This window comes from Felis catus, chromosome B2 (genome assembly GCF_018350175.1).
Source record: "Felis catus isolate Fca126 chromosome B2, F.catus_Fca126_mat1.0, whole genome shotgun sequence".
In the NCBI taxonomy this organism is placed as follows: Eukaryota; Metazoa; Chordata; class Mammalia; order Carnivora; family Felidae; genus Felis; species Felis catus.
The window spans coordinates 76,617,638-76,635,212 of NC_058372.1; the positions used below are offsets into that span (position 1 = coordinate 76,617,638).

General features: G+C 36.1%; 2 protein-coding genes across 12 annotated transcripts in view; one reads left to right on the plus strand and one right to left on the minus strand.

The window, feature by feature from the left end:
- Positions 1 to 2,551, plus strand: part of NT5E (5'-nucleotidase ecto) — a 48,480-nt gene extending 45,929 nt beyond the window's left edge. The window contains exon 9 of one of the 2 annotated variants that reach the window (XM_023254164.2): positions 561 to 2,551. In XM_023254164.2, the coding sequence (XP_023109932.1) occupies positions 561 to 583 (23 nt within the window). In that variant the 3' untranslated portion in view covers positions 584 to 2,551. Of the gene's footprint in view, positions 1 to 342 lie in introns of both variants that reach the window. The other variant, XM_011282497.3, reaches the window with a different exon arrangement.
- The window catches only part of SNX14 (sorting nexin 14), a 124,443-nt gene that overhangs the window by 37,957 nt on the left and 68,911 nt on the right, over positions 1 to 17,575 (minus strand). For 4 of the 10 annotated variants that reach the window (XM_023254163.2, XM_023254162.2, XM_011282477.4 and 1 more), the window contains 8 exons: positions 16,428 to 16,468; positions 16,165 to 16,284; positions 13,253 to 13,376; positions 12,817 to 12,981; positions 12,588 to 12,683; positions 10,206 to 10,297; positions 9,353 to 9,409; positions 8,567 to 8,794 (listed from right to left, as the gene is read on the minus strand). In XM_023254163.2, coding sequence (XP_023109931.1) covers positions 8,756 to 8,794; positions 9,353 to 9,409; positions 10,206 to 10,297; positions 12,588 to 12,683; positions 12,817 to 12,981; positions 13,253 to 13,376; positions 16,165 to 16,284; positions 16,428 to 16,468 — 734 coding nt within the window. In that variant the 3' untranslated portion in view covers positions 8,567 to 8,755. Of the gene's footprint in view, positions 1 to 743; positions 3,421 to 6,048; positions 6,168 to 8,566; positions 8,795 to 9,352; positions 9,410 to 10,205; positions 10,298 to 12,587; positions 12,684 to 12,816; positions 12,982 to 13,252; positions 13,377 to 16,164; positions 16,285 to 16,427; positions 16,469 to 17,575 lie in introns of those variants that run through there. The other 6 variants (XR_006597978.1, XR_006597976.1, XR_006597977.1 and 3 more) reach the window with 2 other exon arrangements.

The following is a 17,575-nucleotide window of genomic DNA, read 5'->3' on the forward strand; positions in this document are numbered from 1 at the left end:
TCTCAACTAATTGCTCTCAACCGTTTCCCTAATGCCCTTGTTTTGGAGTGGTTCAAAAGCAATATTAAAGGTCAACAACCTTTTGAGATGACTATTCCCTCCAGTTGTCTAGTAGTCAACAGTGGGCACATTTCACATCTGGAACATGAAAAAGCAATCAAATTCTTTGCACCTGTAATCACTTTTCTTGTCTTTTGTGACATTTTATCTTTACTTATGAAAGTAGTATCTTCCCTCTTACAATTACAAAAGACTTTAGAGAAATACGTTGGTTTTCCCACCTCTTACTCTTAATTGGTAATTACTTATTCTGTAGTTAAAATAATGTATATATTTTTCCAGGTGACCAAGATATCAACGTGGTTTCTGGATATATCTTAAAAATGAAAGTAATTTATCCAGCAGTTGAAGGTCGGATCAAGTTTTCTGCAGGAAGTCATTGTCGTGGAAGCTTTTCTCTAACATTTCTTTCCTTTTTGGCAGTGAGCATTGTTTTATACCAGTAGCCAAAAATTCCTCTTGCCATTAATGTGTGGAACTGCATTTTTTTTTTTTTCAAGTGAGATTCAAGTCTGCATTTTAGGAACTGGCTTGGTGATGGCACAGACCATCTTTGCTGGCCCCCAGAAGCTGAGGCTGGAGGCTTGTAAATGAAGACACTGACATCATTACTCAGGATCAGCAAGTCACTGAACACACAGGAAAAAATGAAAATGAGCCCTTTGAGGGGAAAGCCAACCATCTTTAGTTTACATATGCAAATTTTAATAAAACTTATATTAACAATTTTAAACCACAGAAATCATTTTTTTAATATCCATTTTAATCCACCAAACAATTTATGTTTACATAGAACTCTATCCTTTACAAGGCAGTTTTTATCTTATTTGATGCCTATAACTTTTTTTGGTGGGCAAGGCAGGCAATGTTTTTCCCATTTGGCAGACAGGGAAACTGAAACTCACAAAGAGCTGACTTGTTCAAAGCCATACAGCTGAAAGTGACAAATCTAAGACCTGCACCCAGGTCTTCTGACCTCAAGTCCAGACTCTTTCAACTACATCCAGTTGCTGTTCAGAAAGATACTTAATGGTCTCCTCTGCTCATAACTGTCAATGGCATCAAGCTCCTGGATGACAAGTCTCTGCTTTATTTCATATCTCTAACTTTTCCCTTTTTAGATCTTGTTGTTACATTGAGTTTCATGGACTAAACACAGGCAGCATTCTCTCCTGTACCACCCATGTGCCTTTAACAAGTCAGGGAACAAACAGTGCAGCAGCAGATGATGGGAAAGGCCAGAGCCTGCAAAAAATAGTCCAGGGGCAGGGAGAAAGGAAAAGGAAGAACAGGACACCCGGGACATATTTACATTATGGAAGAAAAAGAGCTAAAGGGCATTTAGATTTGTTAAAGAGATATTTGCGAAGGAGTAGCAGAAGAGTGCCTGACACATAGTATTACCTGTGAATAATTTGATGAGATTCCATCAGTTCTGCCTCTGTGCTCTTTCCACCCTTCTTTCTAATGTGAGGGTATGAGAACCTTTTAAGATAAGGTGTGATTCTAAACTTGTACCTGTTCTTGCCAGCAAGATGCCAGCACTTACCCTAGTCTCTGTCTCTCTCTCTCTCTGTCCCTTCTCATCCCCCACCCCAGTTATGGAAAACTCAGAGGGGAGACAAGGATTGATTTTTAAGTGTTATACGTAATAAGTTTGAAGTCAGATCTGCCTGCAAATCTGGACACTCTTAAGTCATGCTCAAGTATGAATATGAGAACTCCTGCCTGGGAGTGAGCCCCTGAGTGGGTGTTCAGGAAAACACCCAGACTGATGAAATGATTTATAACCAAAAGAACAAATACTTGCTTAAGGTGGTCGTGAGACCATGTGAGCCTGCTCAGCATTGCATAAACTTCAGTGAGAAATGGGAGCCTTCACCTTAAAAAATGGTGAGCAGGGGCACCTGGGTGGCTTAGTCAGTTAAGCATCCAGCTTCGGTCCAGGTTATGGTTCATGGGTTGGAGCCCCGTGTCGTGCTCCCTGCTGTCAGCACAGAGCCTGCTTTAGATCCTCTCTCCCCTCTCTCTGTCCCTTCCCCTGTATATGCTTTTTCTCTCTCTCTCAAAAATAATAAATGAAAAAAAAAATGGTGAGCAAACAGCAGCTAGAGGTTTGGAGAGGGAGTGTTTGTTAATGTTTACAAATATTAAGTACTCTTGATACAAAATATACTTTAAAAATTTTATAACATCTTTAAAAAGGCTGCTGCAGTAAAATAATGCCCTCAGTTCTATGCATATACAGATTAGCTATAAGCAAATGTCAATAGGATTGGAAGAGGAAAATTAGAGAAAGGTGCATTTGGAGTATATTTTATGCTTGGCCAGTAAAATACAATGAATCCTATTAGAGCACAAATTTTTAAAGAACATTTTTGTAAGTTTTCTAAATATATGTGCATATATTGTGCAGTGGTTTAAGAAATGACCTCAAACACTTTACAGCTGTAGATTCAATTGTGCAATAAAACTGAAGATATGCTCCTTGTCTTTGGTAGTTATTTCTTCTCTCAAGCAAACATTATAACCTGTGACAATACAACTGAAGGAAAACTTTTGATGGTTTATCACTGGTATCATTTCTCTTGATCATAAGTCCCTTGCCATTTGATAACCTTCCCTAGCCCCCTTTTCAGCCAAAACAACAAGAAGAAAAATGCATGCAATTTTTAGATAAGAGAAAACAGTAAATAAAGGATATTTTAAATAATACTCTTATATTTTCTGGCTTTCATATACAGAATCTAATGTAGAAATTGTTTTGAGGCTTGTAGTTGTTTACTAAAAATAAATGCCCAAGTTGGACAATGTTGGGGATTTAACTAATTTGTCTGAACTGGCTGTGCATCTAAGAATCTTCTTCAGGCATACTGATAAATAAACCAATTGTTCTGTCTTGATCAAATGGATCCGTTAAATCCATTTGGTGCCAGAACTGCCTTCAGCAGTTTCTAACAAAGAATAAGCAGGGTTTCTTAGAAGAAAGTTGAGACTGCCAACAGTTGCCCATTAGGAAAAGTTGCTCCCTTGAGGAGTCTGTGGTCCATGGATAGATCCATGGCTACACTTCCCAAAATTAGGAAAGTTTCCTGATTAGTTATCTGGGCCTGCTGTAATAAATTGACATAAACTGGATGGCTTAAACAACAAAAATTTATAGTCTCACCCTTCTGGAGGTCAGAAGCCTGAGATCAAGTTGGCAAGGTTGTTTCCTTCTGAAGACTGTCGTGAAGAATCTACTCCAAGCCTCTCCTAGCTTCTGGTAGCATCAGGCATTCCTTGCCTTATAGCTGGTATTTTCCCTCTGTTTTTACATCCTTTTCCCTCTGTATGTCTGTCTCTATGTCCAAATTTCCCCTATTTATAAGAACAAAGTCATACTGTATTAGGCCCACTGTAATGACTTAATTTTAGTCACCTAAAAAAAACCACTATTTCCAAATAAGGTCACATTCACAGGAAATGGGGATAAGGGCCCAAGCCCCACCATCTTTTCAGGGGACACAGGGGAGTCATCCTTGGTGGCTCCCGTTTTCTCAAACTCACATTATGTCCCTGGGTAAATCTTGCTTCCCAACACACACACACACACACACACACACACACACACACAGGCACACAACACCCTTCACAAGTACTACCTTGCTTCAAATCACTGCCACTTCTGAATTGCTTCAGCAGCCTCCTAAATGAGTTGGTCTCCACTTCTGCTCCACTCTAGTCAGTTCCCAACATTCTCAATTCAGCAGCCAAGGTGATGTCTTACAGTATTAAGCAAGACTGTGTTGCTCAATGGCTCAAAATCTTTTTACCATACTCCCAGTAAAAGCAACAATAAATTATCCCAATGGCCTACAAGGCCCTCTGTGATCTGGTTTCCCATTATTTCTCTGACATTATTTCTCTTCACTCTCCCTGATGTGGCCACACTGATCTCCGTGCTATTCTTCCTACAAAACACTCTCCCACTCAAACCTTTGCATGTGCTATTTTCTCTACTTGGAACATGGACTCCTACATATCTGCATTACCTGATTTCTCACTTCCTTCAAGTCTTTTCCAAGGTCCCAGACCCCGCCATTTAAAACTGCAACCCTCCCCCATATTCCCCTCCTTAGTTCAAAATGTTTCTTCTGAGCACTTATTTTCTAAGATACTATAATTTCCTTATTTATCTTATTGGCTGTCTCTTGGAGTTTGAATGTAGGCTTCTAAATGCACAAATAATATCCCTAGCTTATCTAAAACTGCCTGGCACATGGGTGAGTGTGCACTACACACGAATAAACTGAATGAACTGTGTATAATTCCTTCCCTTGTACCTTTCTGCCACCCTCCTCCTCACTCAGTCCAAAAGCCACACACAGAGTCCTTTTCTCTGGTCTCACCCCTCCAGAGAATACAGACAATTAAGATTTCTCTACCTACAGAAGACACCCTTTTCATTACGCAGAGTGTTTGTCTCTTCTTTAACCTCTCTGCAACCAAAAGACCAATTAAGTTACCCCTAAGGACTGCTGCCTTTCTCCAAAAATTTAATTCCCTTGTTCCTTAATATGAAGGTAATTATAACTTTTCTAACAGTATTCCTTTTTCTCCCTTGTTTTGTTCTTCAACATCAGGGATTAGCAAACTGCAGCCTGAGAGCCAAATCCTGCCTGCCACTGCTTTATGTAAATAGGGTGTCATTGGAATACAAATACATCCACTACAGAGTGTTTGATATGAAAAAAAAAATCATAAATATCAAATTAACAAAAGTGAAATTAAAAAAAAAACAAAACAAAACTAGTTTTCACTGGAGCTCATGGGCCTCAGGTTAAAGATTTCTTCTCTGTGTATCCAGCACTGCCAAAGAGATAACTGGGTACGTTACAGACAGCATACTCCTTGACACAGAAGTATAATGAACTGGCAAGAACTATTCATTTGCTCATTCATTCATTTAGTCAATCATTTTTATTCCAATGTTGACTATATCTGAAATTACAATTTGTGTATATATCATTACACACCCTGCTAAAAACAGAAGCAAATTAGATTTCTATTTATATTTCTACAATAAAATCAAATGGTTTTTACTAAGTCAAAAATGATCATTTAAGTGGTTGCTTTCAATCATTTCTCAGGATCTTCTGATATCTATAACTAATTATACTTAAAACACAATTTTAATGTCCTTTAAATATCTGAAAATGTCTTCCCATCTATTTAATTTCATTTTATCCCCTCAACCAGAAACACTGATAGTTGTTTCTATTAAACACATTTCAAAATGTGAAGCTCATGCACAAGAGAACACACATAAAGATTGGAAGGAATGTACAAAGTAAAATATATGAAACGACTGGGGAACATACTTTTTAAAAGGATCCAAAGAGTGACTACTTTTGGAAATAAAAGCTCTTTTTTATGGGGCAACACTAACAAGGACAAGATGAGAGACAAATCAAAGTTTGAATTCTAACTTCACTACTCTCTCTGGCTTCAATATCCTTACCTATAATATAGGAATAATACCATCTCACAGTTACTATGATGGATGATAAAACGTGATAGTGAATATAAAATGCCTTGCCAACAGATTGCATCTGGTTCCTTTTCCTTTGATAATATGAATAATTAATTTTGTATGTGTAGATTTTTATACACATTTTCTTTAAATAGAGCTCAGCCACTGCTATGGATGGAACTGTGCCTTCCTAAAATTCGTATGTTGAAGCCCAAAACCACCTTGTGACTGTCTTTGGAGATGGGGCTTTTAGGAAGTAATTAAGGTTAAATGAGGTCATAAGAGTGGGACCCTAACCAACTGGACTGATGCCCTTATAAGGATAGAGAGAGAGAGAGAGAGAGAGAGAGAGAGAGAGAGAAAGCAAGCTCTTTCCTTCTGTCCTCCCACAAAGGTACACAGAGAGGTCAGGAGCACATGTGAGAAGGCAGCTATGTGCAAGCCAAAGGAAGAGGCCTCACAATGAAACCTACCTTGGATTCTAGCCTCCAGAACTATGAGAAATAAATTTGTTGTTAGAGCCACGCAGTCTGTGGTATTTTGTTATAGAAGCCCAAGCAGAATGATACACTCCTAAGAACATTTTTCTCACCTAAATAAAGAGAATATGATGATTTATAGGAGAGTAGGTGAGAATGGGATAAAAAGGGCTGTGAAATATTTTTTCCAGCTCACCATGACATTTTATTTTTTTTTTTATTTTTTTTTTTTTTAATTTTTTTTTTAACGTTTATTCATCTCTGAGACAGAGAGAGACAGAGCATGAACGGGGGAGGGGCAGAGAGAGAGGGAGACACAGAATCGGAAACAGGCTCCAGGCTCTGAGCCATCAGCCCAGAGCCCGATGCGGGGCTCGAACTCACGGACCGTGAGATCGTGACCTGGCTGAAGTCGGACGCTCAACCGACTGCGCCACCCAGGCGCCCCCACCATGACATTTTAAATAACAGTGCTTAAAATGCTATGGATTCAAATGTGAAGAGTTAACCTGATTAACTTTCCATCTGTCCCTGAGAAATCAGTAAATGTTTAAGGCTTTGTATTAAAGTACCAACTCACAGAAACTCATACATATACTAGAATCTTGAAACAATTAAAAATATAATAAAACTGGGGTGCCTGGGTGGCTCACTGGGTTAAGCGTCCAACTCTTGATTTCAGCTCAGGTCACGATCTCACAAACTGTGAAATCAAGCCCCAGGTCAGGCTCTGTGCTGACAGCAAGGAGCCTGCTTGGGATTCTCTCTCTGCCTCTCCCCCATTCACATGCATGAACATGCTCTCTCTCTCTCTCAAAATAAATAAACACTTTTTAAAAAATTTACAACACCAGGACACCTGAGTGGCTCAGTTGGTTAAGCATCCAACTTCAGTTCAGGTCATGACCTCGTGGCTCCGTAAGTTCGGGCCCCACATCAGACTCTATTGTCAGTGTGGAACCTACTGCGGATCCTCTGTCTCCCTCTCTCAGCCCTTCCCTCACTCATGCATGTACTCTCTCTCAAAAATAAATAAACATTAAAAAAATTCCAACACCTAATAACCACTTTTTTTGGAAAAAAAATAAGTAAACAGTATTAAACAGGTTAGATTTCCAAATTATATTTAGAGTTCCCTATTACCCAGCTTAGTATCTAATACATAGTTGAAACTCAATAAATATAGCCTGAATGAATGCTACGACCGATTAGCAAACACAAAATGCTCGATCTTGAAAGACAAACTTGTTTTAAGCAGAAAAGTATAGCATGGGAGGGAACTATAAGTAGAATTCCGAACACTGAGTCTAATCTTTTAATTTAACTTTCCTCAAGGGGAGCCTGGGTGGTTCAGTTGGTTAAGCATCTGACTTTGGCTCAGGCCATAATCTCACATTTCATGGGCTTGAGCCCCGTGTCTGACTCTGTGCTGTCAGACCAGAGCCTGGAGCCTGCTCTTGATTCACTATCTCCCTCTCCTACTGCCCCTCCCCCTCTTTTGCTCAGTCTCCCTCTCAAAAATAAACATTAAAAAAAAAATTTTAATTAGGGCGCCTGGGTGGCTTGGTTGGTTCAGCACGGACTTCGGCTCAGGTCATGATCTCACATTTCGTGAATTCAAGCCCCACATCGGGCTCTGTGCTGACAGCTCAGAGCCTGAAGCCTGCTTCAGATTCTCTATCTCCATCTCTCTGCCTGTCCCCCACTCATCACTCACTCTCTCTCAAAATTAAATAAACATTTTAAAAATTAAAAAAAAAATAACTTCCCTCAAGAAATACAATTAATTCTGTATTTTCCTTTTGGAGAGATAATAGACAATATAATCCAAAAATCTACTTGACTAAATTGTTATATAAGATTTTGGAATATAGCTACATTCATTCAGTAAAATATAGCCGCAACCACACAATCAGAAATATCTGTTTGTAGTCAGTTTTCACACTTAAAAAGGGCAATAACCTGTCAATCCAGCAAGAGTAAGGAAAAGTGCTTTGTTTCTTAAGAAAAACTCATAAAGGATGTCTTCTTTATAAACACACAGTTACCTGTGTAGAAAATAGGGGCAAAAAAAAAGAAAAGATACATCTACTAAAATGTATTAACTCTAAATAAGAAAGCAAATCAGATCTTACTACAATTTCTCCACACTAAACATATAATTATTTTCAAAGTGATACAATACAAAGATTATTGGTCCTATCTGTTTGCCCTACCTCTTTAAAAAATGGCAATAGTAGGGGTACCTGGGTGGCTCAGTCAGTTAAGCATCCGACTCTTGATTTTGGCTCTGATTGTGATCTCACAGTTCTTAAGGTCAGTCTCCACATTGTCAGCTTGGGATTCTCTCTCTCTCTCTCTCTCTCTCTCTCTCTCTGTCCCGCTGGCACTCACATGCCCTCTCTCTCTCAAAATAAATAAATAAAACATTTTAAAAAATGGCAACAGCAAATGACATATATTCTAATAAAATTTTGGTAACAGGTGTAAAATGAAAGACTATGAAACCCAATCACTTTTAATCATTATTAAGTTTGTGTTAGTCTTTATTAAAACAAAAAAAATCAAAAATTCAGACACTGGATTACATGATATATACAAGAATATACAAAAGTAAAAGAAAAAAGTACATATATACTACATTAATTAGCAAAGCAGAAATTTGTTATCTATCTGGTCATTGTATCTCAAATCCAAATGTTTACATCCAGGACGTCACAGAGGTAACTTCTTTTTGTACCTAAAGTAAAAATAAATCTATTTAATAGAAGACAATAAAACAGCGTTCATTTGTGAAGTGCCTAATAACAATTTCAGTGTATTAAAATTCTAACCTAAGACAGAGAGAGAGAGAGAGACATTTTGCCATGCTCTAATTCCAATTCATTTTGTACTCTTGGGTTCATATAAGTTCAACCACCTCAAAAACACTCAAGACTGACTTACACAGCATTCAGTGTCACAGACAGATAACAGCCTGAAGAGTTTGGCCCATTCTAGTGCTAGCATTTAAATTCATACCTTTCTCTGGAAAGACTACAGGGTATATAACATTCCTATCTGCTTGTAATTAGGAAGCAGGGAAGTCAAAACACAGGCTATTCCTTTCCTGTCCACCCAAAACTGACTCTATGTTTAAGCATGTTGAAAAAAGAAAATATAAAGAGTCATTTGTTAAGGTTGTTCATTTTTAAAAGGATCATAGTAACAAGGGTTTCCTTAATTTTTGTGTCCCTTATTAAAATAAATGTCAGCATACCATCAAAAACAAAGAATAAAACTGCTGCTTTTCAGTTACCTTATTGAGCTCTGGAAATAGTTCTTGTATCACAATGTCCAATAAAACATAAGTCAGCTAAAGCACCAAAAAAAATTTTTTTAAGGCATTAGACAAAAAACCATAAAAATGATAAACACAAAATTCAGGACTGTGGTTATGTCTAAATGAGAAAGCAGGGAGCAGAACTTAAATATACATGTGGACATTTTATTATTATGCTGCATAATTCATTTTATCTTAACTATTTTATACATAACAAAATTTTGAAGAAGGAAGCAGGATACAAAATTTTAACTTATTAGGATCTCAACAAAATATGTACATACTGCACTATATATGTAGTGTTAACTGTGGTTATTCTAATGTAATCTGAATGATGGAATTCTTAATTTTTAAAATTTTACTTTATTTCATGAATTTTGTATAAATTCCGAATTTTCTACAATGAATCTATGTTTATTTTAAGTCAAAACTACTTATGTTATAAAGAAAAAAAAGTAAACTAGAGAACAAACTGATGGTTACCACAAGGCAAGGGGAAATGGGTGCTATAGGGGAAGGGGACTAAGAAAGAGTACACTTATCCTGATGAGGACTGAGTAATATATAGACTGGTTAAATCACATTATATACTTGAAACTAATATGACACTATATGTTAATTATACTGGAATTAAAATAGAAAACTTAATTAAAAAAATTAAAAAGTAGTCAGCAAAAAAGAGTAACAAAGATGAAACATTTTTTTTCTGTCCGAATGTTTGAAGTGCACCACCTTGAGAGTGTCACTTCACAATAACATACCAGAATCCTACTGTGTGTCGTTCACAAAACCTAGCCAACACTAGTCAACCTCCTTTAATGATTTTTACCTGTTTATTGAGAACTGGCTGTTGTAAGCCATCAAATAGAAGTCTGATGCTTTCATACTTGGCTTCTTCACCAATACACTTGACTATCAGATCTAAACAAGAAAGCCAAATGTGAAACATTTCATATTACAAAGTGACTCATCATTTAGTGGACCATAAAGCAAAATCTTCACTCTGTTTCCCAGATATTACACAAAAACTGTAAATCAGCATTTCCTAAACCAGTGTTCTTGCAAGAGCCTCCTGGAAAAAACACTTCTATGGTCAAGAAACTCAGAACCATATATCCTCCTTCTGGAGATTCACAATGCACCAAGTATACTGCAAGTGCTGAGGAGTGTTGCAGTAAAAAAATTTATACTATTTATACTGTCATACTATTTACACTATTAAGCGATAAAAGACAGTTGTAAAGTAATACACACTGTGTTATTCCATTCAGATAAAACAAATAAAATCCCAAAATTATGCATATGCATTTGTATACACATGTATAGAAATGCACAGAAAAATATTTGTGATGATTAACACCAAGCTGAGTACATGGCTACTTATGCACATTGGGGAGATGGCTTCTACTTTTTACTATATATTTTTTCATAATGTTTGAATATCTTAGTATCAGGAAAAAAAGTTAACTGTTTAATATAGACTTTCCTCAATGAATATGACCACTTTATTTTGTACTTTTTGCATAATTATTATTAACCATCTTACAGAACAACCTTTTTGGGAAATGTTTAAATACTAATTTAGGATCTAAAAAGTTCTGATTCATGTTTGACTGCACAGATGTCATGTATCACTTCTATTACCAAAGAGTCAGTCCTTACTAAAAACCTCAACTAAACCTTTTCCCCAAGGCAAAAAGTAAAATTATCAAGTAAACCAAATGCCAAAATATGTGTCCTTTCCCCCCCAAACATAATAAAACTCTTAATGATGTTCTTGAAAAAGTTCTCACCTTATGTTTGCTTCTAGGAGATAAATCTAACCCTAAGTGGCAAAGGCCAAATTCAATTTATAACAAGCATAGTAGATCCTTGATCTTTTCAAGATTATGTGGCCCAATATGGATCTTTATGAATCTGCTAATTCACCAATACTATACAGAACTTCCCAATTAATATGTGTGAACCATAATGGACAAAAATAAGTGATCCTTTCAGATCCTTCAGAAATCCTAAGTAAGATTGAGGGGTAGAGGACAACAGAAAGACATGCTAAGTTTACTAAATTATTCCTTCCCAAAAGGAGTCTTGAAGTAGAGGTGATTCAAATTCATGCCTCAGCAAAATAACAAATTATTACATTCAGTGGCTTTCCATGTTGTCCCTGAATATCAAACTAAGACTGTTAAAGCCATGAATGCTAAGGGTCACTATTACAAAACAGGTAAGAAATTATTTCATCATTTACCTACAGAAGACTTACCCCAGAATAGCTTTTATTCACTTTTATATTCAGACCAGGGATTTAACTTAACTGTCTTCACACAGAGCAACAGGACTATTCTGAGACTAATTTTTCATTGATGAGAATTCTCTAAGGTACAGTCCAAAGGTACAGTCCAAAGGCTTCTTTGGTTCTTATTCTGTATTTTCTCTCTGGGCATTATTATCCACTACACATAACCTCTATGTCTCTATCCTGTACTGTTCATTAATCCAATTTCAAAACCTGGGTATCTCACTACTTACTAGACATGTCTTCCTGAATACTGTATAGGAACTTCACACTCAAAATATTCTAAACTAAGTATCCTCTGCTTTGACTCCTTGCATCTTTTCCTTGTATTTCCCATCTCTGTAACAGGTTACTACTATTTATTTACCTTGTGGTCCAAGCTTACCTCCTTTACAGGAGAAATGATCATTCTCCTCCTCTGAGACACACTCTGTGACTCTTATCATATGTATGTTTTATCTGTATGTCTGTCTGGCCACTAGACTGAACTACTCAAGTACACTTTTTATATCCCTTGCACTCTGCATAGTGCCTGACATGTGGGAAGAGCTCAATAAATTTGAAATGAATGAATGAATTCTGACCTTTTACTCATAAACACGAGTGAAGCTCTTCTCATTGTAGAGTGGGCAGCAGGATTCCAACTGTCCCACAAACAGATCACTTTGATCAGTCTGATTATAAGTTGTTGCTAAAAAAAAATCTGGCTGTTGCATAAGTAGAAAAAGCCTGTCTTAAATTTCATTGTGCTTATATCATAAAAACCAAATTTTATTTAACTAATGAGTTAATTTTACTTTGTCCTTAGTAACTATTACTAAAATGAAAACTCAAAATAAAAATTGGCCTCAATAATTACTATACACCGTGATCTCAAAGGGGTGCTAATCTGTATTTACTACTTAGATATTACACCTGGAATGTAATTCATCATTTCTTCAAAAGTCTGTTTTGCTCGTTTTTGCTTATCTTGGAGAGAACGAGGTTCAGTGTTTTCACAGAATACAGCATCTAAAATGAAACAAAAAGAAATATTTTCACCTATTATACACGAAGTACTTCTTCATAGCAGAAATACCAATAAACCAATGAAAAACAAGACACAACAGTACACAAGACCTGAAACAAACACATGAGAAAATACCTCTGAGAAGTGTTATAAGTGAGACCAAACGGTGCTCCTGAAATAGTTGTTCTAGTTTACAATGAAGATAGTAGTCAGTATACATTTCCAAGGTATTTTTAAACAGGATTCGAGTTCCCATTAAGAGATGATGAAGCCAGTCAGGAACTTGGAAAACCACCCGTCCTGAGAGGGATCATATAGAATATTTTGTTAAGATAAACAGGTATTTCAAACATTCTCCAGTGTGAAAACACAAAAATGGTAATATTTTATTTGTAAACACTAGTAACTTTAATATGTTCAGGACCATTTGTATCAAATTCTAATAAAAGAAATATCTTTAATTTAAAAAGAAGTTACAATGGGGCAATAGTGAAGAGCATTAATTTGTATCACAGAAGATACAGGACACATGAATGAAAAATAGGTTTTAATATAACCAGACAGACCTTACCTACATACATCAGGTAATCATAGACTCCTTCTACAGTCATCATCTCCATAAAATAATTCTGATTTTGCTTTCTTTCTGTATTCTCAGCACGGTTTGCATTATTCTTAAATAGATCACTGAAAAGCTGAAGTAAAAATTGAAATAGTAAAGAGATGCATAGTTTATTACACCTGCTAATAAACAAACACTAAGGCTAAAGTGACAACAGAACACAGGCATTTAAACCTTTTTTAATCAAAACAGAGCATTAGATAGGTTAAGCTCTGTCTCCAAAATTCCACATTTATATCCAAAATTGAATTAAAAAATACATTCTCCCCAAAGTAGTACACAAAAGTCTCCATTCATTTAAGACAAAACAGATAATTACCCATAGGAAGAACCCCTTTGCTTTTTTATACCAAAATGAGCAAATAAACATATAAAGATGTGTAAATATATTAATGACAGCTAATTTTAAAACTAACATGACTTAAAGATTATAATTCACTAGTTAATTAAAGGGTGTTTAGAGGTGAACATTGAGCTCTAACCAAAGTTTGACAGTAACAGTCATAGTCTGAAAATGTGAAAAAAAAAGATGAAAAAAACTTCTTATAGTAAAAATGATGAAATGCAATGAAATCTCAGCCCTACTTACTCCCAACTATGCAAAAAAAGTCTATTCTTGATAATAATAATAATGAAACAGCAGAAATAAAGGAACTAAAAGTATGCTAGAAAAGATCAACAAAGCCAAGAGATTAAAAGGACAAAATCTTTGGCAAGATTGATCAAAAAAGTAAAAAAGAAAATGACACAAATAATATAAAAAATAAAAGGGGATATAACTACAGATGTTAGAAAAAATTAAAAGGACATTATTGACAACTTCAGGACAAAAAATTTTCAAATTTAGATTGAATAAAAAATGCGTTGAAAAATATAACCTATCGGGGCGCCTGGGTGGCTCAGTCAGTTAAGCGGCCGGCTTCGGCTCAGGTCACGATTTCACGGTCTGTGAGTTCGAGCCCCGCGTCGGGCTCTGTGCTGACAGCTCAGAGGCTGGAGCCGGTTTCAGATTCTGTGTCTCCCTCTCTCTCTGCCCCTCCCCTGTTCATGCTCTGTCTCTATCTCAAAAATAAATAAACGTTAAAAAAAAATTTTTTTTAAAGAAAAATATAACCTATCAAAACGGACTCACAAAACAAATCTGAAGAATACTATAATCACTAAAGAAATTGTTTGTTTTAATGTTTATTTATTTTTGAGAGAGAATGAGCAGGGAAGGTGCAGGGCGAGAGGGGACAGAGAATCTGAAGTAGGTTCTGCTCTGACTCCGAGCTGACAGTAGAGAGCTCAACTCAGGACTCGAACTCACAAACCACGAGATCATGACCTGAGCCAAAGTTGGACACTCGACTCAGCCACCTAAGCGTCCCAAAATTGGTTTTTAAAGAAAACCTTCCTATAAACAAAACTTGAGGCTTGGAGGACTTTAACAACCAATCATATAAATTATTTAAAGAACTAATAATTCCAATTATAATTTTACCAGCAAACAGAAAAAGGTTAATATAACTTTAATACCAAAACCTGACAAGGATTGGCTCAGTCAGTTAAGTGTCCGACTCTTGATTTCAGCCCAGGTCATAATCTCATGGTTTGTGAGTTCAAGTCCTGCATCCGGCTCTGTACTGAACGTGGAACCTGCTTGAGATCCTCTCTCCCTCCCTCTCTGTCTGCTGCTCCCCTGCTTGTGCTCTTTCTCTCAAGATAAATAAATTTTTTAAAAAAAATGGCAAGGATAGAATAAGACAGAAAAATTACAGTAAAAACCTTGGTTTGCAAGCATAATTCATTCCAGTATAGACCAACTCCACCCATAAAGATGGTGCAAACTTCTTTAACCTTATAAAGAATATCTATGAAAAAAGCTACACTATACACTATTTAATGGTGAAATACTGAAATGATTCTCTTTGTACAACAGGTCCTAGCCATGAATGAAACAAAACTAACATTTGCAGATAATGTGTATTAAAGAATTAATAGATATATTACTAAAATTAGTACAAGTCTAGCAAAGTTACTGAATTTAAAAAAATCAACACATAAAAATTAACTGTATTTATCAAATGAAAGTGATAAAGTGAAAAAAATATTAAAGACACCTTTTATAGTAATAACAAAAAAGTGAGTTTTGGGGGTAAAGGGGGAAGGCTATCCTTTGAGCTCACATAGCTCCTCATGCTGAGCACTATTCTGGCACTAAACTGAGCTTCCTGTGGACAGGAAATATATCTTTATATTCCAGTGTTGGCACAGGTTAAAATACTTGCTTAATGGATTAAATATTATATAAGCCACTAAGATTAGATAAAATAAGCATCAAATCAACATGACTACATTGTATCAATTTACTTCATGAGTATTAGAAGTTGGTGATTTACAACCTAAGAAAACCACCTTAAAAAATCCCCCAAGGGGTGCCTGGGTGGCTCTGTTGGTTAAGCACTGGACTTCAGCTCAGGTCATGATCTCATGCTTCATACGCTTAAGCCCCATATTAGGCTTTGCACTGATGGTGTGGAGCCTGCTTGGGATCCTCTCTCTCCCTCCCTCTCTGTCCCTTCCTCACTCTCTTTCTCCCTTTCTCAAAATAAAGAATAAACTTAAAATAAAAAATCCCCCAAATACGTAAATGTTAGAAATTTGCAAATGCAATTATATAAAGAAAAATTTACCTGTTAAAAGCAAAGATGCAAGCAACTACATAAAATACCCTCCTTACACTGTACAACTGATTTCCATATAAAGGAAATAAGTCTCATTCATTTCATTAACACATGATTCTGCCTACAATGGAAAAGCTGTTCCAAGTAGGGTAACTTCAAACCTTATGACTCTGTCAAACAATAAATATGCAGTACCTTCTTGTTGTTTTCTGAAGTAGGGCTGAGAATGGTCAGTTCCGGTTTACTTGGTTTAGGCTTTGGAGATTCACAAGAATTAATGAAATTCATGATGAAAGGTTCCAAATGCTGGCCTTTCTGTTGTGACATAGAAATCATGGTATGAAAATAAAAAATCAAGATTATGATTTTTAATAATCATATAATGCATTAAAATTCACTGATATTTAAATACGGTTATAACTATCATGTTACAGAATATACGTAAATCAGTTATTCACCTCTTTCATTAGTTTTCCAGGAACAGACTTTATAATTTTACCTGCAATTAAAAGTAAATATTAATTTTATGAAAGCATAATATACTGCAAAATTGCTCACATGAATACTTCACTAGGTAATTTTTTTTTCACTAGGTAATTTTAAATACTCAAAAGCCAAGTAAAAAAAGTAAAACAATAAAAAATATAACTTACTATTTCACACTCAACAGAAATTTACAATAAATATGGTATTCTTTTTTTTTAATGTTTATTTTGAGAGAGCACACACACACACACACACACACACACACACGTGCGTGAGCAAGAGGGGGAGGGACAGAGAGACAAGGGGACAGAGGATCCGAAGTGGGCTCTGTGATGACAGCAGGGAGCCAGATGCGGGGCTCAGGAACCTGTGGGGATTTACTTTAAAATAATCCAGTAGTGTTGGGGGGGGGGGGGCGGTGCGGGAAGGACTGAACAAGGCAAGTGTTGATAACTGTTGCAATAGAGTGAGAAGTTTATTATACAAAATTCTCTACTTTTGTGTATATTTGAAATTTTCCATAAGAAATGTTTTCAAAAGATTTTAAACAATGATGAATATATAAAGATATCTAAAAGTATACAAAAGTCAAAAAAATTTTAAGAATTGCTACAACATTTAAATTGGTTAGTTTAGGGGCGCCTGGGTGGCGCAGTCGGTTGAGCGTCCGACTTCAGCCAGGTCACGATCTCACGGTCTGTGAGTTCAAGCCCCGCGTCAGGCTCTGGGCTGATGGCTCAGAGCCTGGAGCCTGTTTCCGATTCTGCGTCTCCCTCTCTCTCTGCCCCTCCCCCGTTCATGCTGTCTCTCTCTGTCCCAAAAAAATAAATAAAAACGTTGAAAAAAAAAATTTTTAAATTGGTTAGTTTATAATCTGAATTTTAGGTTAAGAATACATATTCTAATCCTGTTTGCCAAAATCTCTTCTTGATCTTATCTCCAGGTTCCCTTATTTTAAAATATCAAACACCTTGAGATTTTCTCAAACATTAGAAATGCCTTTAAAACTTAGTCAAAATTGATAAATGTGACTTAAATTTCTTTCAGTTCAAGTTAGAAAAAAGTAGGCTTATGGCAATAGCAGAACACATATTAATAAGAAATTAAAATGGAGATTGTT